This window comes from Lepidochelys kempii, chromosome 2 (genome assembly GCF_965140265.1).
Source record: "Lepidochelys kempii isolate rLepKem1 chromosome 2, rLepKem1.hap2, whole genome shotgun sequence".
Taxonomy (NCBI): domain Eukaryota; kingdom Metazoa; phylum Chordata; order Testudines; family Cheloniidae; genus Lepidochelys; species Lepidochelys kempii.
This window is the reverse complement of record NC_133257.1, coordinates 122489901-122511364: the sequence shown is the minus strand read 5'-3', so window position 1 is coordinate 122511364 and position 21464 is coordinate 122489901. Positions and strand designations below refer to the sequence as shown.

The 21464-nt window shown below is 41.0% G+C and overlaps 1 protein-coding gene across 2 annotated transcripts in view; it reads left to right on the top strand.

The window, feature by feature from the left end:
* Positions 1 to 21464, top strand: part of ZCCHC2 (zinc finger CCHC-type containing 2) — a 73392-nt gene that overhangs the window by 35308 nt on the left and 16620 nt on the right. Inside the window, exons 7-11 of one of the 2 annotated variants that reach the window (XM_073332221.1) lie at positions 1049 to 1132; positions 3568 to 3625; positions 9551 to 9686; positions 11009 to 11073; positions 12889 to 12983. In XM_073332221.1, the coding sequence (XP_073188322.1) occupies positions 1049 to 1132; positions 3568 to 3625; positions 9551 to 9686; positions 11009 to 11073; positions 12889 to 12983 (438 nt within the window). The remainder of the gene's footprint in view (positions 1 to 1048; positions 1133 to 3567; positions 3626 to 9550; positions 9687 to 11008; positions 11074 to 12888; positions 12984 to 21464) is intronic. The other variant, XM_073332222.1, reaches the window with a different exon arrangement.

Genomic DNA, 21464 nt, shown 5'->3' with positions numbered 1-21464 from the left:
CCTGGATTGTGCTTTGGGGGAAAAGCTTGCTCAATATCGACAGTGTTCAGGAAAATTTTGTTGCTACTTCCCATAAGCCTCTACTCCACATGTGCAAACAGTTTCCAAAGACTTATTATTCAGCCAAATCTTCATCGTGTTTTCCTGTCAAGGAAAATCCATGATTCCAGAGCAAACACCCCGTCAGATTTCCTGTTCCAAAGCATGAGAGTACTTTTTGTTTCTCAACAAAACAACGGTTAGAATTTCTTTTAACATAGGGAAAAAATGTTTTGCCAATTCTCCCCCCACCCCACCCCACCCCCAAGCAGACAGCAAAAAAGGCAACCTCAAGGCAGATACCTGGTATAGAAAATTTTAGCCTTGGTGGCTGGCTTGGCTATTCTAAGTAACTGCAAATGAGGTCTTGCAGTGGAAAGTATTAGGCAGACTTAACTATAGTTAATGCCACATTACCTTCACCTATAATTGTGAAAGGATTAAGAAATAACTCAAAACTTGCAAAAATGCATTTAAACCCATTTCAAAGAGATTTTAAAGTAGTTTGTTTAACCCTCTTCAAACAATCTCCAACAGTCAAAACTGCACCATAGTTTTAAAATGGCACACTCGTTCACTCCTCCTCTCAAAATGGCCAGCCCTGGAAGGGTTTGATGTCTTGAGAGTATGTTCTTGGTATAGTTCATATTGATGTCATATTGGAGTTTTAAGGTGTTAGAACCGCAAGGAAACACAACTTCTTAAATTCATTTATAATATGTGCTGAGTGCTTTTATTGCACTGGCAAACCTATGTAAAGTATGCTTTTTTGGTTTTAATGATATTTGCACATAACTTCACCTGCTATTCAACTAGATAAAATTAAGATGGTATCTTTAAGTTGGTATAAAACCCCCAATTTATTTCTCTCACATGCGTGTGTGCGCACGCACACACACTCTTTCTTTAACTTCTAGTTTTCTGTATCTCTTGCAGAAGCTAACTTTTTGCCCTGAGTTAGTTGCTGTAATATCTTCCTAGAAAACTACATAAAACTTATTCTCTGCAGGTAACTTACAACCCTCTTTGAAGACAGCTAAGGCATCAGAACACTTCAAGGAGGACAGTTCAGAGGCTTCAAGTCAGGAGGAAGGTATTCATATATTCAAAGGTTCTATTAATGAGTAAAATTTTTACCAGGCTGATAGTCACAGAAATGATGTATTTGACTGACTTCTACCTCTTGTAAAGTGCTGAAGACTTTGGATGAAAGTTGCTATATAAATTTTAACTTTTGTTACTGCGTGCTTTCAGTAACCTAATACGGTCATTACATTTGTGACTCGGAAGGCTTTGGAGGTGTGGTTGCTTTTTGAGTTGTTTTGCAGAGGCTGGGTTGAGCAGCTAGGAAGAATTGTGGGGTTTTTTGTTAGTACATGGACACACAGATATTTGACTCTCTCATGTGTCTACCTATTTTTTACGACCAGGTTAATGTTGAGTGTGTTGTTTCAGTTTGTTTAGTTGACACTTATTTATAAAACATCTTAAATATGAAGATCCTCTCTGTGGAAATACTTCATTCCTCTAGTTTTGTCCCAAAGCTGCACTTCTGTAGCATTGTGGCCAGTTACTAACAGTGATTCTAATCCTTCTGATCTTGGTAATGAACTCCAGATATGGAAGCTGGTACTTCTCAGGTACAGTTTTGATGGGATGTACTAGCCCAGTGGATAAGTAGTCTCATTTTGAAAGGAATGCCAAGCCAGTTTTGCATCATTTGAGCAGTACGCGAGTTTGACTTTTCGATAGGCAAAGGAGGGCATGCAACACAAAGGACTGTTAAACCATACTCTTTGTTAGCACACACTGTTACCATTCCTATCCTCTTATGCTGATATGCAAGGTGGAGTGTGATGTACTTTTGGATGCAACTTTTCTGAATCTCTTTTCAAATAAAGAAATGTGAAAAAAGACAGCAGCAGCGTGGGCTATCAGGTAGGAATGCTAAAGAGACAAGAAGACTACATTCCTGTTTAACCTCCAGTTTCATAAGAGCTCACAATAGGTTGCTTGCTCCTTTAGTAGAAATGTTACTATCTTTAATTTTAGCTATTTCACCATAGTACTGCGGTAATACAAAATAGCGCTTTTTCAAAGTATCTCTTCCTTTTATCAACCAGTTATATCCAGTAAGCTATTTGGTCAGGTCCCTGTTAAGGAGATACATTATCCAGTGGATCCTCGCATTGTGTTTCTGTTGCAATGCATTGGCAAAACGGGATTCTTAAAGTTCTGTACTATAAATGCCAGGGTTGGTTGATTTGTATCAAATTTTGTTCCCTTCAAGGCAGAGACAATATCTTCTACCACTAGAAAACTATATGCAATTCAGAAAAGCTTTTTTCTGTTCTCGAAAGAAAATGCCACCCATTGCACTGATTTATCTTAAAACACATAACAGTAAGAAAACTCTGGAATGCATTTGAAAATAGTTCAAATTGTCTTTATATTGTCCTTAAATAAGAACTTTTTCCACTTTAAAATTTCAGATGCATTTGAGTACATGCTTAATGCCATTTGAGTAAACTTTGGTAATGCTTTTAAACTTTGTACTTTCCAAATAAGTCCAATTCTCACTCTGCCTTCAGGCTTCTAGTTGGATCTCTATTTTGATCTTGTTCTGAACTGCATCTTTAAGGGAGTTGAGGCAAATGATAGCAACTTTCAAAAGAAAAATCGAAAAACCCAGAAATAATAGCAAAGGAGTCAAAGATGTTACTTAGAAGCCAAAAATCAGCAGCAGTTGGCCTGGGGAAATTTTACTTTTGGCAGTATAATAAATATACTGTACTTCAGAGAGGTAAAAAGACAAGGTCACTGCTCCAAGGACTTACGGTTAAAAATAATGAACATTTTTCCACATCTACATGCTATTATTTTTAAGGTTGGCTTAAATTGTAACTAATCTCAGATTCTAAATGCATTATATCAATGCAGGAACTTACTCATTCAGCAGTTCATCACCTACCAGTACCTTATTAACCTTCTGGGGCAATATCCAGGAGTTGGAGAAAGGAAACAGATTTCCATTTTTCATTTTGATTTGACTGTGGTGGGTTTTTTTGTTTGTTTTTTTTCCCCCGTATTCCATTAAGCTAAATCTGGCATCATCTGCTGACCCAACCAGGGCACCTATGGTTAGTCTGTTGGTGAGAAAATAATCCCAGTTGCTTATGAAGTGTTCACTTCTCTGTGTGCTTTTTGCTATTTTTGTAACTTTTTTGGGAAACAGGATGAAGGTCCCCAGTCCAGCCATCTGAACCATGTCAAATGACCCCTGCTTCCATGCATTGTTTGTTGACTTGAGTGGCCTTCTGTGCAAGTGTATGGGGTCCTCTCATGTGGATCAGATTGTAAAACTGGGATCTGTATTTATAGTAGCATTTGTCTTTCCTGTCACTACCAAAACATTCAGTGAAATATAGTCGAGAACCTTTACTGGTTGGGTTATTTTCCTGGATTGACTTGTAATAGAAACAATTGTTACTATTGGAATTGCTGATTTGTGTTTTTTTTCCCCCCCAGATGTAATGCAGCACACATCAGTCCACAAAAAACATAATGGGAAAAGTCCTGTTGCCAAGTAGGTATTAAGGTTTGCAAAACTAGCATGTCTACTTTAAAGTCAAACTTAAATAAATTCATATTTATTAGTTGCTTGAAACTTTAGGGACATGTAAGTTTCCTTTTCGATCAAGGCTTTTTCAAACTGTCTTAAGGTATATTAAGTTGTCCTAATATTAAAACTTTAAGAAGAAAGTAGTTCAGTTGGAAGACATCCCTGGATAATTCTTCCTAAAACATGTTTTTAAAAAATGTAGTTGCCTAACATGTACATCAGGTAACTCATACATTTCTTTTCCAAAGGTAATCCATGTTCCTTGGTATTAAGCCTTGGGAATGAGATTTGAAAGATAACTAGCTGGTTCCAAAGAATTTTGGGACGGTCTTACAAAAAATGGCATTGTTATTCAGGGAGCATACAGAACATCATAACCACAAACTAGCTTTCTTTTTCCCCAAGATTAGGCCCTTGCCCGGTAGGGGCCAAGTCTGTTACCAGTAAAGGTTCACAACACTTCTGGCATAAATCAGACAATCACATATTGAATACTTACATAGTTGGCGTACAAGAACACACACACACACACACACACACACACACACACACACACACACACACACACACACACACACACACACACACACACACACACACACACACACACCAGCCCCGGGTAATTCCTCATATTGTTGAATCATCCCTCTTGTGTGGCTTTTCAGATTTTTCCTATGGGGGAAGTACAGTTACTGTATTCCTACAATAGCCCATCAACTAAAGTGTTGAAGTCTTAACTTTTGTTTATGGCCATTGTAAATGTAAACACCTTTTTACTGCCAACGCAGTTTAAAAAAATCTTAGATATGCTTTCCATGTATATTTTAGTCCTTGAATTATTAATGAGGAATACTAACAATAAGCCTATTCAGAAATTTGTGGAAGGTATTTACTCAAAGAATGGCCATACTGGGTCAGACCAATGGTCCATCTAGCCTAGTATTGTTGTCTGATAGTGGCCAATGCCAGGTGCTTCAGAGGGAATGAAAAGGACAGGACAATTGAGTGATCCATCCCCTGTTGTCGAGTCCAAGCTTCAAGCAGTTGGAGGTTTAGGGATACCTGGATCATGGGATTGCATCATTGACCATCTTGGCTAATAGTCATTGATGGAGCTATCCTCCATGAACTCATCTGATTTTTTTGGACAGTTATATTTTTGACCTTCACAACATTCCCTGTTAATGAGTTCCACAGCTTGACTGTGTTGTGTAAAGTAGTACTTCCATATGTTTTAAACTTGCTGTTTCTAAATTTCATTGTGACTCCTACTTCTTGTGTTTATGTAAAGGGGTAAATAGTGCATAAGGAAGTGTTTTTTCCACACTATTCATGATTTTATAGACCCCTATCATATCCCTCCTTAGTTGTCTCTTTTTTCCAAGCTTTTCTCTTTTCCAACAGTCCTTTTTAATCTCTCCTTATATGGAGGATGTTCCATACCCCTAATCATTTTTGTTGCCATTCTCTGTATTTTTCCAATTATAATATATTTTTTTATATGTGACTCTGATTCCTATATATATTGTGTTGTGTACTATTAATTATCCTCATTACACCAAGTTTCCAATATCCTCGTTTAATGCCTGGCACTCTGGTTCAGGCATTTTAGTATCAAGACTTACAGCATTTATATATAATCTTTTTACAGCAGCTTTGCTTTCCCAGAAAATCTGTATGCAAGGTGCTTTATAGCCTGCCATTTTGTTCTTCGTCATTTCTATATATACCTTTTATAGCATCTTGACCAAAAAAAATCTAGCAAAACCAGAAACTGCAAAATATCTAGCGTAAGTATCAATATGTATCTTAAATTCTGTGGCTCCTGGCACAGAGTAAGTAGAGAAGCTAATTTTCCGTTTTGCATACATACATACTGTGACAGGGTTGGGCCAGATGGCTACAGGAGAGTGCTAGAAGGCAGCTATATTAGCCCCAGGTTAAGTAGTCCCTTTTCCCTAGGTAAGGTAATGGAAGGTTCCAGAACAATCGGGAACTTTCTGGAAACAATTAAGGCGGACAGGCTGATTAGAACACCTGCAGCCAATCAAGAAGCTGCTAGAATCAATTAAGGCAGGCTAATCAGGGCACCTGGGTTTTAAAAAGGAGCTCACTTCAGTTTGTGGTGTGCGAGGAGCTGAGAGTGAGAAGGCATACTACTGGAAGACTGAGAAGTACAAGCATTATCAGACATCAGGAGGAAGGTCCTGTGATGAGAATAAAGAAGGTGTTGGGAGGAGGCCATGGGGAAGTATCCCAGTTGTAGCAGTCACACAGCTGTTACAGGAGCCACTGTAGACAGCTGCAATCCACAGGGCCCTGGGCTGGAACCCTGAGTAGAGGATGGGCCCGGGTTCCCCCATCCCTCCATGATACCGGAGGAGTCGAACTGGACTGTGGGTTCCACCAGAGGGGAAGGTCTCTGGCCTGTTCCCCGATCCACTAGGTGGATCAGCAGAGACTGCGGGGATTTTTCTTCTTCCTTTCCCCGTGCTGGGCAGTGATGAGGCTAACTGAGTGAACGGTAGATTTGAGCCATGAAAGTGGCTAAACTGAGGGCTGCTGTGAACCTCTGAGGCGAGAAAATCCACCAATAAGTGCAGGACCCACCAAGGCAGAGGAGGAACTTTGTCACAATGCATATATCTATCATCATGCTCCATCTAAATTTCGTTCTTTCTTACTCTGGAAACTATAACTTGTTCCATGCCACACCTTTGTCTGTAGACCTAATCAATTAGGGCTAAACTAAACCTATTGGATATGTAAGATGAAGGTTCTGTTAACTTAAAAAAAAAAAAAAATACAGCACTTTGCTTAACCCCGTTGATGGGATGGTACAGGGGTGCAGGTAGTAGCAATCTGAAACTTGAAGTGCTCCATCCACAAGCTGATGGAAGAGAGAAACAGTCTCTTCTCTCCTATCTTGAATCTGCTGGTTTCTGTAAAGTGGGGGAAATGTCTTGACTTCTCCCTTCTTACAGCAGCTAAGACAGGGACAGAAGTCATCTGGCTATTCTAAAATCTCCCTTCCCCCCAAAGTAGTCTCCCGTCCTGTGGATAACTTCAGTCTCCATCTGTTCATGTGTTCAAATATCAATGGAGTCTCCTAGGTGAAGTAAGTTTCTGTCAGTCAGTTCTTACATACTCGTCCATATGAATCTGGTGTAAATCTTGGGTCAGGAAAATTATATCTCTGGAGTAGTGGTGGTACACTGTAGAGAAGATTATATAGCACCTTTCTGCACATTCTGGCTTAAGTCCTACCATCACTCTTTTTTTAGAAAAAGCACAAATTTATTTAAAGAGAGAAGGTTAGGAATCTGAAATGAAGACTCAAATAGTCTTAAAGCTTACTTAGTGTCTTTGGAAAAGCAGCAAGTGGTACATTGAAACAGTCCCTGCCCCTAACCCTTCATCAGCTGACTCTTTAGCAGAAGCTTCCAAAGTACTCCTGTACATTAGTTATGGACCTTTTTAAGTGAGTCTATTCCAAGACTATTCAAGACTGAGTTCTGATCAAGGTTTACTCAAACTATTTCCTGAGGATTCATTGGACCATTTAACTCACCTCTCCTTTAATATCTTCCAGAGGTGCTTGGTAATGAAGCTCTCTAGAATCCCTATTGCCTTGTACGGCACTAGAGTGCCACCGTCCCAGGAATGGAATAAAGTATTTTGTATTGCAGTGCTTTCATGAAGCTGGCAAGAACAATTAATTTTAAAATGTATTTAAAAGCAAAAAGTCATATAGAAAAAAATTGGTTATAAATGTATAAGACACTTTATTGTTTTTTTTTTTTTGTTCTTAGTCAAGAGTGGGGCACATTTGTGGATGACAGATGAAGGGTGGATTATAGGTCCATATGGCCTGGTGACCCCCATCAGAAATCTTGTTACAGGAGTCCATGCTGATCAATGTGTCTGTACTTAGTTATAAATCAATCAGGCTGACTATTGCCACATGTGGTTTGAGTGGAAGGCATTGAGGTCCAAAGTAAATGCAGAACACTAGTTTAGATTTCTCAGCACTCTTCAGAAGTAGTTAGTGTGGGAACAGAGAATATGCAACCAAAGGGATAGTTTTAAATTCTGCTACATGGTTGTAGAAATGAGCACAAATGTGGTTTGAAGATAGTCCTACACAGCTTTTTCTAATTTTCTTGTATATATTTTTGAAGTATGTAGTCACTTTTTCAACATTTTTGAAGTTTAGAGGAGAAGGAAAACAAGTTTAAAAAAAATCTAGATCTAGAAAACTGCTGTTTAACCACTTTCCCTTTTTAAGTGTGAAAAAAGGAAATGAATCGTGAAACATTTCTATGAGCTATTAGGATTTGTGAGTTTGTAAATATTCTAAATTTTGTGTAACGTAAGGGCTTATCTACATATAATAGATAATATAACAATTTAGGGTTCTTTAGAAATCACACTCTCTAACAGAACACATTTATACTCCTGAGGGCATTCTGTGCACAATATTTTAAAATTCTGCAAATTTTATTTGTCAAATGTGAAGGCTCCAGCATGGCATCGGGGATCACAGGCCACTGGCTGCACAGAGGTGGGAGTTCACTGTTCAGCTCTTTCCACCACCCCCACCCCCCGTTCCCTCGCCTGGGACTTGGACTCAGCAGTGAGGCTGCACCCAACCCTGACACAGCATAAGGACTGGGCCTGCCCTAGAGACACCCAAGGGCCCTGTCCATTCATGTGGGCAGGCAGGCTCAGCAAGGCAGGATCCAAGTGTGGAGGGGCTCCCAGTGTGGGTTGAAAGCGTTCTGTGTGCGGGCAGCTCAGTGGGGGATCCAGGTGTATGGGGGATCTGGATGCACAGGGGCTTGTTGCAGGGTTCTGGGTGCAACAGTAATGGGACTGTGCAGGAGGGGTCCAAGTGAAGGTGTTTGGGGCTCAGTGGGGGGGGTCTGGGTGTAGGGGGGATAGAACTCTGTGGGGTGGGGCTCACTGGGAGATCCAGATGCTGGGAAAGTGGGTCTCAGCTGGTTGGGGATCTAGGTGCAACTGGTTGGGGCTTGGATCTAGGTGCAGATGGGTCATCGGGGTGGTCCAGGTTCAGGGGGAGTGGGGTTCATGATGTGGGTTCTGAGTCTGGGGGAGGGGAGGCTTGACAGGAAAGTGAGAGTATTCGGGTGGGGGGTCTGGATGCATGGGGATTGGGCTGATGGGGAAGCAGCTGCTTGTACAGGGGTCCCTCCCCCTGCAGCTGAGGAGTGATGGATGCAGGAAGCGGGATGGGGGTTGGGGGAGTTGGCAGAGCTTCTTGCAGCCAGGGGAGAAATCTGGGGGTGGGTCTTACCCAGCCCCAGATTCTGTGCAGGGGAAGAGGAAGTCCTGTTCTCCCCAGCCCAGCCAGGACTAGCAGGTGAGCCAGGCGCAGGGTAGGAGCCGCCAGGCAGGTCTTCCCCAGTCCTGCCTCCTGCCCCACAGTGATTTACCTCTCTGCTGGCTGTCCTGACACCCAGAATATACTGCTGGGGAAGGTTGCATGACTGCTTTTGTGACTTCCCTTTGCTTCACTGTTGGTCATTTTTCTGCAGGGATGCAAAGAAATCTTCAGGGAACATAAATGCTGCACATGCGCAGTGGTGCAGAATTCCCCCAGTAGTAACACTACCACACATGTACACACTCCATAAGTATTCCTAGTATATAACTGCCTGTTAAGTAAAGTAAATTTTAATGTTGATCTAGCTTACAGCCATTTTTGTGTGTTTAAAAATAAATACACACAAAACGTGTTCCACCTAGAGATCTATTGAGAGAAAGATTTTAATTATTTTGAAAACACCTATCTTCCCAATATGCTACAAAATTGGGCATGCTGTTATGGAAATCTCAGAAGTTTTTTATACTTGTGTTTTTCACCAGCACTAGCAGTACAAAATGTTCTTCACTGGATGGCCTTAACATAAAACACTCTGAACAGAATGGGGTAGTGGATTGGAGAAGAAAAAACTGCACTGTTCAACAGCATCCAGAGCACTGTACAAACTTACTTGATCAGGTGAGTGGCTTTCATTTATTTCATAATGGTAGGTGAGGATATTACCCAGAGCTCACCATTAAATTTCACTTCAAGGCTAGTTATGCACATTACAGTATTAATTCTTGAAACTGTTTAAGTTCAACTTGTTAGTGACTACATGACTTACAGCAACCCTCCTCTAACTTTTTGTATAATTCTTACTACTTCCTTACTAACAGCCATGTATTAAATTTCCATAATTAAAATGTCCTAATGAGAGAGATCTGAGCGGAAAAGTCAATATTCAGTTCCACTCAGTTTCCTACAGAGAACAGCTTATTTTAATGGGTTCTCACTGAAGACGATTCAAAGCTTGAGGATCATTTTTTGCCTAGTTGCAAACAGCAGCCTAGAGCAACTGTTTAAAATGGCTCAACTGAGGGCACTTAACACTTCGTTTGTATCCATTGTATCACACCTGCGTTGTATATGCAACTAAAATGCTATTATCTTTTGCTGAAAAACAATTGTAGTGACATTTATTTGTGGCTATTCAGTTTCCATCGCCTTGATATTAGTGCAATTCTGTAATAGTTACTCTTGTTTGAAATAATTACTGGAGAAGTGGAAGAACTAAATTGGTAGATAGTTACACGTACTTAAACTTTTCATGAGTCATCTGCATTGTTTCTGAAAAATTTTTGTATGTAGTAACTAATACTTACTATGGTATATCTCAATAAATGGAATTACATTTATTTTTCATCATTCATACGAAGTTGGGTATTGACAAATATAGCAATATTGCAAGCCAAAAGAACAGCTTTGTGGGTCTTTCAAAATACACAGTGAACTAATTTTTCCTTCAAAGTAACATTCTATAAATCTTACAATCCACTAACTTTTTCAACTTCTTGACTTAATAAGATATAAGCATGAGAGAGTAAACATTAAATACTATACTAGAGCAGGTTTAACCTGGTTTAACCTGCTCTAGTATAGTATTAAATATATTTATTTATTTACTGTCTCATGCTTATCCCATTAAGTCACTGGCTAGTACCATTCAGCCGAGGCAGACCACATGAATGTCATTCCTGGCAATTCTAAATTAAGAAAACATTATACAATGCTTTTGGATTTCTAGAAAGATGCTTGTTACCACAATACTGTAGCACCTAGGAGCCTTTGCCATCATCTGTAAATGGGGAAAGACTATTGAGATTTCTACCTCTGAAGAATTTTTATTTAAACTTTATGTGAACTTCATACTTTTGTCCAATACGAGATGTAAATGTAAATTTTGCTTGGTTCTTGTTGAGTTTTATTTTCTGACTACCATCATGGTATTTGTTCTCTAGCATGCTGGAGAGAAACGGGGCTTATCTGCAATAAACAAGAAGAAAGGAAAGCCACAACTGGAAAAGTAGGTTTTAATTTCACAACTAGTAACTAAGGACTTAAATATAATGCATGTACTCAGTGAAAATGTGGTTAATCCATGGTTAATCTAAGTGTTTGGTTTCCATTAACATTGAGATTTGAGGATTTGTACCTTATTTCCAGCAATTTCTTAAAATTTGATTCCCTCTTTTGACTGACTGTTTTGAGCTTCATTCTGTCTTGAAGATCTAGGTTCTGTCAAATGTAGGTATGCAGATTTTTTTTTTTAATGATTGCCTTTTTGTAAGTAAATACAAGGATACATTGGATGCTGTTCCTTTTTCATCCATTTGCTTCAGCCTGGAATTTGCATGATGATGATAGGCAGGCATGTTGTGAGTCTCATAAACATACAAATCCATAACTCCTTCTTGTAATTTAAGAAGAATATAATTAATAATAGATCTGTATAAAGAGAAGCTAATTCTTCCGTATAAAGAGAAGCTAATTCTTCCATATGAAGAGAAGCTAACATTTACAAACACTTTTTTGCAATCTGTCACAAAATTGCAACTTAGCCAAATGTGTAAGGGATGGAGGAAGGACAAAGAATTAGGCTATGTCTACACTACGATCTTAAATCAATCTGTTAGGTCGATTTACAGACACTACATTAATTATTGTGGTGGCTGATGTCCACGCTAACCTCCTATCAGTGGTGTCTCCTTACCAGGAGCACTTCCATCAACTGAAGAGGGGTAGTGTGGGGGACTGAGAGCCAGGGCTCTCAGCTCCGCACAGCTTCCCACCAGGAGCGTAGCTGCCTCCTAGGGCTTCTTTGCTGTGAGCCGGAGGCAGCTGCCAGGGGCTTCTTGCCTCCTGTAGGGAGACAGACACCCAGAGTGCAGTTGGCTGTTGTGCTCATGGCAGGGAGCCAGGACCTCAGTGGACAGCAGGGCTTCCAGCAGGGTACTCAGGCAGCAGCCCAAACCAGGAGCCTGAGGGGCAGCCCAGCTTGGAGTGGAGACCCAGCAGCATCCCCTGGAGCTATGAAATTGACAAGAATGACCGCCAACAGCCAGCGTAAGGAACGCAGTGTCTACAGACACTGCGTTGCCCTAACTGCACTGACATAAGCTTTGCCCTCTCGTCAAGGTGGCATTATTATGTCCGCATAGCAAGGGAGTTACATCGGCGGAAGGAGCATTTCAGTGTGTACATCTCCACTGTTTTGTTGTCGAAAGTGGACTTCATCTATATCCTGAACGGATATAGAATTTCCTTTTTCTTAACAGTGTGAAAGTTAGAGGCTGTAAAATTATCCAGGACACTTCATTAAAATGTTCCTCAATCTGACATTGCTTAGCGTACAGTAATTTGGTGAGGATGGATGTCTTTAAATTAACCATTACTTCAGCTGTTTCTGTAAGCTGGTAGCCCGTCAATGTGAAAAATTTAAGCCAGTTGCACTATTTTGTATTATGTTATATATACATATAAGTTGAAATCATATGCCATTTTGCTGTCTACCACGTGAATGCTTGTAAGACCATCTGGTATGTGCCTCTGCTATATTTCTGTTACTTACCTGAAGAAACTTTAATGCTAACTCCAACTTCCCATCTGTTTTCTCGTTTGTCTTTACTAAATATACTGAATAACACGGGTTGCAATTTTGACCTATGATATATCCCAATATTGACTTCTGTAGGGTACTGTGTTTACTGATAAGCACAGTTGAGGTCATAAGTAAATATTCTAGTGCAAATAAAAGCAATATTGTATACCTTTTGTAGTATACTTGGTTATCTTTGCTAAAACTACCTTTGAAAAATATTCTTTCATTTTACCTACATAGGGATAAAATAAAGAAAACTGACAGCAGATTGAGCAATAGGATTAATGGAGTTAGAGTTGCAGCAACACAGCACATCCGTGCAGGGGCAGCAAAAGGTAAGACATTCTCTTCGGGGGAAAAAGACTCTTATTTAACTATAGTAAAATAGTACTCATTATACTAAGGAAATCTGTTAAAGCTGCCATATCTTTAATCTAGTCCTATTTTTTGCACAATTACTACATGCGTGTTTAAGAGTACCCAGTGTTGAGATCCTCTGCTAGTGATTGTAATTGTTAGGAATTTATTTAATTTTAATATTAAAGGGCAATTGCAATATGTGTGTGTATTTTTTTAACTGTTATCTAAAACACAGTAACTGTTTCCCTCTCCTTTTGTGCCCCTCCGTATTGAACACTTCCCCCCCATCTCCTTATTTGTTTTGGACAAAAACCAAACTTAAGCCTGTTTACTTTTGTCTCCCATGTCAGCACAACTATTGATACCATATTTGTTAGCTTGGTTTCCCTGCCTCCTTCTATTAGCATCAAGGGAAAAGAATTGTAGGGTAGGCATAAATGGCTGCTTCAAACACAAGCAGTAGAGTGAAATGAGAAACTTTCTGAATCGGCACAAAACAGCAATTTATTATGGTTTATTTGTGTATACATTGAGAGGAAGGAGTCATTAGTGCTGCTGTCCCAACAACCTTTGTCTGGCTAGTATAATGATCAGTAACACTGAGGGTAGTGCAGTTTGAGAAAGTGAAGAGTAAAAGTGGAGAAACTAGTGAAACTTTTACTAGTGTTAACCTGCTCATTGTGTAGCAGCAAAGAGAAATGCAGTAGAAAATATCCTCATCAAATCATACATTTGCTTTAAGGAAGATTGGTTTGTCTTAATAATTTAAATGTCTTGTTTCCTAGTGTATTGTCAATATTTGAATATTTTAAAATGTATTTTAACAAAACTGAGGAACTGCAGAAATACCAACTTTTCACCTCAAATGGGAAACTTAAATGTGAAGTTTTGTATGAAATGCTTCCACTCTATACTTCAATATAATTGAACCAACCAGTAGAGGAGCTGAAACCAAAAGTTGAGCACTTCAAGAATTAAAGTACCTAGTAAATGGAACATTATCAGAGGGAAGAGGGTATTTTCTCCAATATCAGTAGTAGCTCAAATAGCAGATTAAGTGAAGTACTGCTGAGGGAATTCTGCACCAACAAATTTTTTCACACAATATTTTAAAATTGTGCAAATTGTGTTTGTCAATAAACAAATGTGGAGGCTCCAGCATGGCAGTGGGGAGCACAGGCCACTGGCTGCATGGAAGTGGGAGATCATCCTGCATGTGTGCGCACATCTCCCGACCCCCGGGACAGGGACTCGACTGCACCCAACCCTGTTGCACACAAGGGCTAGACCTGCCACACCCCAGAAACACCCTGGAGCCCTGCCCCGCTGTGCCAGATGCACCAGGTGTGAGCAGGCAGGCTGAGCCCAACAGAATCCAAATGTAGTGGGGCTTAGTGCGGGAAATGTGGGGTGAGAGGTTTCTATGTGGAGCAGTCTGGCTGCGGGCAGCTCAGTGGGGGAATCTGGATACACAGGTTCGTTCTGGGGTTCCGGATGCAGGGACAGTGGGACTCTGCAGGAGTGTGGGGGGGATAGGGCTCAGTGGGGAGGTCTGGATAGAGGGGGTTCAGCAGGGGGGACCCAGTTCAGGAGGAGTGGAGGTCCAGGTGCAGCTGGTTGGGAGTGGGGGTGCTCATCGGGGTGGTCCAGATGCAGGGTAGGTGGGGCTTGTCGGAGTGAGGGTTTGATGGGCCTGCTTAATGGGGAAGCCCCAGATGCTGATGGTGCTGAGGGGACACCGCATGCAGAGCTCCTGCTCCCCCCTCAGGTTCCCCTGTCCCCTTTTCTTCCCATGCCTCTCCTGCCCCTATTCTACCCCCCCTTCCTTCCCTCATGCCTCTTCTTCTCCCCCTACCCCTCCACAAATTATACCCATGGGCATTCCCAGGCCTGTTAAAAAAGTAACTGGCTCCAATGTGGCTTCCCTTTGCTTCCCCATTGCTTTCTGCAGGGAAGCAAAGAAATCGGTGAGGGGACATGTTTTCAGTGTGCACAGAATTCACCCAGCAGTAAGTGAAGTCAAGGAGAAAAAATGGGAAAGGGGGGTATCCCCAGCAGTCCATGTCCATGTCACAGGAGGAAGTTCGCTTACATTCTGGGTCACATTCAGCTGTTTGACTCTGCTTTTTCCAACCTCAGAAATGACCTTTGAAAGTGTGTACAATGGTACAATATGATCTTATGACAGTTGCAATAGTCAGCTCTTCTTTGGGTGCTGGTCCCTATGTGTATTCTACACATGGGTATGCATGCACATCATGCACCCGGGTCTGGAGATTCATAACAAGCAGTGTCTTTTGGCCCACATATGCGCAGTTGCCTTCCTTGTGCTCTAGTCTTAGGGCATAAGAGGCAGTGCTGGCCAATGCCTCTGCAGTTTCTTCTTACCAGTGCATGGCCAGAATCAGAGTCCAGTGTCCACAGATTTCTCCAACTTCTTTTTTTATATAGTCTCAATAGTTTTTATATTAGTTAATATAGCTTGTTCTTCAAATGATGGTTCCTATGTGAATTTCACACATGGGTTATGCATGTGCCCCCTGCACCTGGATGTAGAGTCTGTCTGGCTTGCACATGTGCCACAGCTCTCCTCATGCTCCAAACCAAGAGCATAAAAGGTGGTGCAGGCTGACACCTTTCCAGTCTAGAATTATGCACACACAGGGTTCAGAAACTGTTTCCTGTCCTCATTCATTTCAGTGAGTGACGAACATCAATGCTGCCTCTATTGCCTGGGTGAGGACGCACTTGCGAGAAATATGTGCATCTGCTACTCTTTCACCCCAGAACTCGTGAAGGTCAGGAACTGAGACTCAGAAAATCTCATGGAGAAGGCAATGAGTCTCCAATCAAAGCTGTGCCGGGGTGACCTCCCCTCATTCCCCCATCAGTCTCATAAAGCAGGCAGAGCCCCTCCTAGCACAAACTTGGGAACCAGAGGCTAAGATTGTGAAGCCTAAGGAGAAGGTATCACAGGAGTGCTGGGAGCACTCTCATAAACATAAGGACAAACCATCTTAATTTAAAACTGCACCGAAGAAAGAGGCTCTCTCCCTGACTCAGCCAAAGTTGGGAGTACAAAGTTGGTACAAAGGAGGTTTGGGATAAATACCTCCTGGTGGTCCCATCCACTTCTACAGCCAATGCACTACCAGTATGACACAGCCCCAGAGGAAGCCAACTGCCATGATGACCAGGGAAGCTCCAGTACTGACAGCCATGCCAGTGGATTCTCATTGTACCCCAGGGTGATCTGAGACCTCCATTTCCTGAGCGGACATCTTTGCTCAATCCAGTCCCTCCTATTGGGACAGACTCTATTCTTACAACAGAGGAAGGGACTGTCCTATTATATAGAGTTGTTCTCCTATCCCACCGGCCAACCTTAAGATGCAACCGTCAGTACTGCTGGAGATGAGTGATATGGCTTTTTCCTTGGATGAGTCTTAGGCCCCACAGAAGTCTGTGTGACATCAGGCAGTGACATGACAAAGGAGCCCCAGATAAGATTGGACAGGAGAAAGGTGGTATGGGGTCATGCCATGAGGTCCTCCTCTGTCAGTTGATCCATCATACTGGCAATAATTGGGACCATGAGAGCCGTACTCTAAACAGCCAGGATTGGTGCAGGAATCCTATTTTGCCATTGCCTGGACATCCACAACTGGCACTGTTGAAATATACAGAACGGGAAGGTGAGCGAGATCCAACAGTTTTGCGAGCAATCTCATAATCTCATTTTTTGCCTACAAGTGGGACTCTGTCATGACAGACAGTTGGCTGCTAAAAAATTATCCACCATGGTTACACCATCAAATTTCTCTTCCCTCCTCACACACTCCCCTTCAGGAACCACTCTCACAAGGAGATTCTTTGCCAGGATGCAGATTTTTTTCTTCATTAAGGGGCAATAGAACAAGTACCACCTCAGTATCAAGGAAGAGGGTTACTATTTCCCATGCTACTTAGTCTCCAAAAGAGATGCAGGGTGGAGATCCTTTTGGGACCTGGGACCCTCTGACAACTGAACATCTTATTCAAATTCAGGTTGGTAACACTAGCATCAATAATCCCCCCCCACAAGATGTGAATGTGGTTCGTCCTTCTCAATATGAAGGACACCTATTTTAATGTAGATATTAATCTGTCCTACAGAATTGCTTCAGTTCCTGGTTAGTCAGGAAACATTACTAGTTTGGAGTCCTTCCCTTTTGCATTAGCAATAGTGCTCAGAGTATTCACTGATGGGTGGCAGCCCATCTGAGATGTCGGTTTGTTTTCCCATATTTTGATGATTAGCCCCAAGCAGTAGGTCACTCCAGCCACAGAGTCAGGTGAGTGACTTTGTTCCTGCTTCATCTTCTGGCGAAGTGCAGTGTTTTCATGAACAAAGAAAAGTCCACTTTGACAGCACAGAGATATACTTTATCAGAGCGACACTGGACTCGTTTCAGCAAGAGCTTTCCTCCCACTCTTTTCTGCACCCCTCACCCCCCCCCAAACATTTTAGTCAATGGGCAATGTATGCTTTCTCTGCTAGGCCACATGGCCTTATGTACTTGTAACACCATTTGTCAGACTTCATTTATGCTGCTTGCCAGATGAGGACCACATAAACACCAGAGTGACTATTCTCTCCAGGGTCATCATAATTTTAACCTGGTAGTCAAACCCAGAACAAGTGTGTGGGCCTTTCTCCTGCTCATGCATTCAGTCTGTATCCAAGCAATGTTGGACAACATCACCATGGTCGCTTAGGTAAAACAAGCAGGGTGGCACAAGATCCCTTTCCCTCTGCCTAGTAGCAGTCAGGCTTTGGAATTGGTGCACAAGAAATCACATCGCTATCCAAGTGTTCAGAATTAATTAGCAGACAACCCAAGCAGGCACTTCTCTGCAGACCATGAGTTCTGTCCTGAGCGAGACATTCAGTTAATGGGAACATCTCAATGGGCTCTCCATGTCACAGACTAAGTAACTTCCCCAGTACAGCTCCAGAGCATCTATGGGCAGTGACTCCGAAGGTGACGCTCTCCTGCTGTCGTGGACGGACCAACTCAGATGGCATCTTTCCACCTATTCCCCTGCTATCACGGGTCTTGGGGAAACATCTTCACAACAGGGCAGGAGTCATTCTCACAGCACCCAACTGGCTCCAACCATTTTTGTTCCTGGAACTTCTGAGGTTGTCAGCCCTTCGTCCTATCAGGATTCATCCCTTTCTGAATCTTCTAATTCAGGAAGATGACAATCACACATCTCATTGGTCCATGCTCTTTTTATGCATTCAGTCTGGAGCATGAGGAAGGCAAGCATGTCTGTACACACCAATGGACATTGCTTGTTGAGAATCTCTGCACTCAGGTGCATGGTGTGCATCCATACTTGTGTGGAATACAGATAGGAACCTCCCTATTTGATCACTTCAGAGGTTCCTTTACACTCATAAACAGTATAGCTAATGGGCCTTTTGTAGTGAGTATCATTTTTTTTCCTCCTCCCAGAGGTGACTTCTTTAAACTACCGTTTTTTAAGAACTTCTGTCACATTACATTAAATTTTGGAAGGTACATTTTGTAGAAATTAAACAGTTCATGCTGGTAAACTATGTGCTGACTTGTTAACTGAAGACTCTACTATTGTATTCTCAGTGTTATAGCGTCAGCTGTGCTCATCTTGTTTAAAGATGAGTAACCAAACTTCTGGAAGAAAGTTTGGAAACCGCTGATGGGCATTTGGATTGTTGAACAGCCTCAACTGCTGATGGAGTTAATGAAGGCACTGCAGGAATGCTTTGCTTTTTTAGTAGGGCTGTCAAGCGATTAATCGCATGATTAAACAATAATACAATACCATTTATTTAAATATTTTTGGATGTTTTCTATATTTTCAAATATATTGATTTCAATTACAATGCAGAATACAAAGTGTACAGTGCTCACTTTATTTTTATTAAATTTGCGTTGTTAAAAAAACAAAAGAAATAGTTTTCAATTCACCTAATAGAAGTACTGTAGTGCAATCTCTTTATCATAAAAGTTGAACTTACAAAAGCAGAACTATGTACAAAACAATGTAAAACTGTAGAGCCTGCAAGTCAACTCAGTCCTCCTTCAGCCAGTCACTCAGACAAAAACAAGTTTGTTTACATGTGCAGGAGATAACGCTGTCCTCTTCTTCTTTACAGTATCACCTGAAAGTAAGAACAGGCGTTCGCATGGCACTGTTGTAGCCAGTGTCACAAGATATTTACGTGCCAGATGCAGTAAAGATTCATATGTTCCTTCATGCTTCAGCAACCATTCTAGGGGACATGCATCCATGCTGATGATGGGTTCTGCTTAATAACAATTCAAAGCAGTGCAGACTGATGTATGTCCATTTTCATCGTCTGAGTCAGATGCCACCTGCAGAATGTTGATTTTCTTTTTTGGTGGTTCAGGTTCTGTAGTTTCTGCATCTGAGTGCTGCTCTTTTAAGACTTCTGAAAGCATGCTCCACACCTCATCCCGCTCAGAGTTTGGAAGGCACTTCTGATACTTAAACCTTAGGTAGAGTGCTATAGCTATCTTTAGAAAACTCACATTGGTACCTTCTTTGCATTTTGTCAATCTGCAGTGAAAGTGTTCTTAAAATGAACATATGCTGGGTCACTGCTATAACATGAAATATATGGCAGAATGCAGGTAAAACAGAGCAGGAGACATACAGTTCTCCTCCAAGGTGTTCAGTCACTAATTTAACACTATTTTTTTTAATGAGCATCGGGGTGGATCTGGAAGTCAGGAAGACTCGATTTAATCATGGATTTCTACATAAGTGCGTTCTTGTTGGTTACCAACCTGAAGATCCTGTATGTTCAGACATGTTCCTTTCATCATCTTCAACGCAGCTTCCTCCTGAGAAGGAACACTTCTCATGATGTTTCATTTGGGCAACCAGGCCTTGCCTTTCTTGGTTGTACTATTTGCATTTTGCATGTATGCCTGTCTTACCCACAGGTTAAGGAACTTCATTAAAATATTCCAAAACTGGGTGTCTCATGGCCTGCTGCCATTATAGGTTTTCCCTTCTAGTGAGAGAATATGGTAGATCTCAAATCAATGAAGGAAAGACCTCAAGACTTCTGTAATATGCTGCTCAAACAATTTCACTTTTGTTTCTATTGCCTGTTCCTCCCTTCTCACATTTATCGCCAGACTTCTTCTCATTGTCCAGATCTAGTCTGCCCCAACAATCTTCTATTCATTGAACTTCTTGAAACTTTGCACTTCTAGAGAGAGGTAAGGGATGGACTCTTTGTACACAAATTTTGCAGAGGGACGATAGGGTTGAGGTCTGTCACTTCTCATCTCTATATATATTTCTTTAAAAACGTTTTTGCTGTTACCTCCTGGAGACACACATCCACAGTTTGAGAACTGCAAAACTAAGCATCTCTGCTGGTATCCTCTAGACTGAGCACTGAGTCCTATTAGGTAGATAGATTAACCTAAATCTATACAGAAGCCCCTGGAACCTCATAAGATTGGATTCTTAATCCATGAACTATTGAAACTCTCTTACAAAACTTTTCTTAAACATTACATGAATATATTGTCTCATACTATAGAATTAGATTTTATAATCCCTATTCCATGATATATCTTTGAGCTATAATATCTTTATCTTTAGATAGGTTTTTTCTCAAAAATCATTTTATCAAAAAAATCCAATTTAAATCAGAAATTTTTATTTTTTAATCATTGATTTTTATCCACCCTGATGAGCATCAGCAGCATGGAAGTATGTTCTCTGGAATGGTGGTCAAAGCATGAAGGGGCATACAAATGTTTAGTACATCTGACACGTAAATACCTTGCAATGCCAACTACAGACGTGCCATACAAATGCCTGTTTTTGCTTTCAGGTGACATTGTAAATAAGAAGCGAGCAGCTTTTTCTCTTCTAAACAAACTTGTTTGTCTTAGTGATTGACTGAACAAGAAGTAGGATTGAGTGGACTTGTAGGCACTGAAGTTTTACATTGTTTTGTTTTTTGAGTTCAGTTATGTAACAAATCTACACTTGCACGTTGCACTTCCATGGTAAAGAGATTGCACTACAGTGCTTGTATGAGGTGAATTGAAAAATACTGTGTCATTTTCAGAGCAAATATTTGTAATAAAAAAATATAAAGTGAGCACTGGACACTTTGTATTCTGTATTGTAATTGTAATCAATATATCTAAAAATGTAGAAAAAATCCCAAAATATTTAAATTAGTATTCTATTGTTTAATTGTGATTAATCACAGTTAATTTTTGAGTTAGTCGCATGAGTTAACGGCAATTAACTGACTGCCCTAATTTTTAGTGTCTTAATTTTTATTCAGTTGTCTTGAGTTGTGATTTGCAGATAGTAAAGGCACTTTCCTTTTGGATTTGTGCCTGTTAACATAACTAAAATGTGTGCCA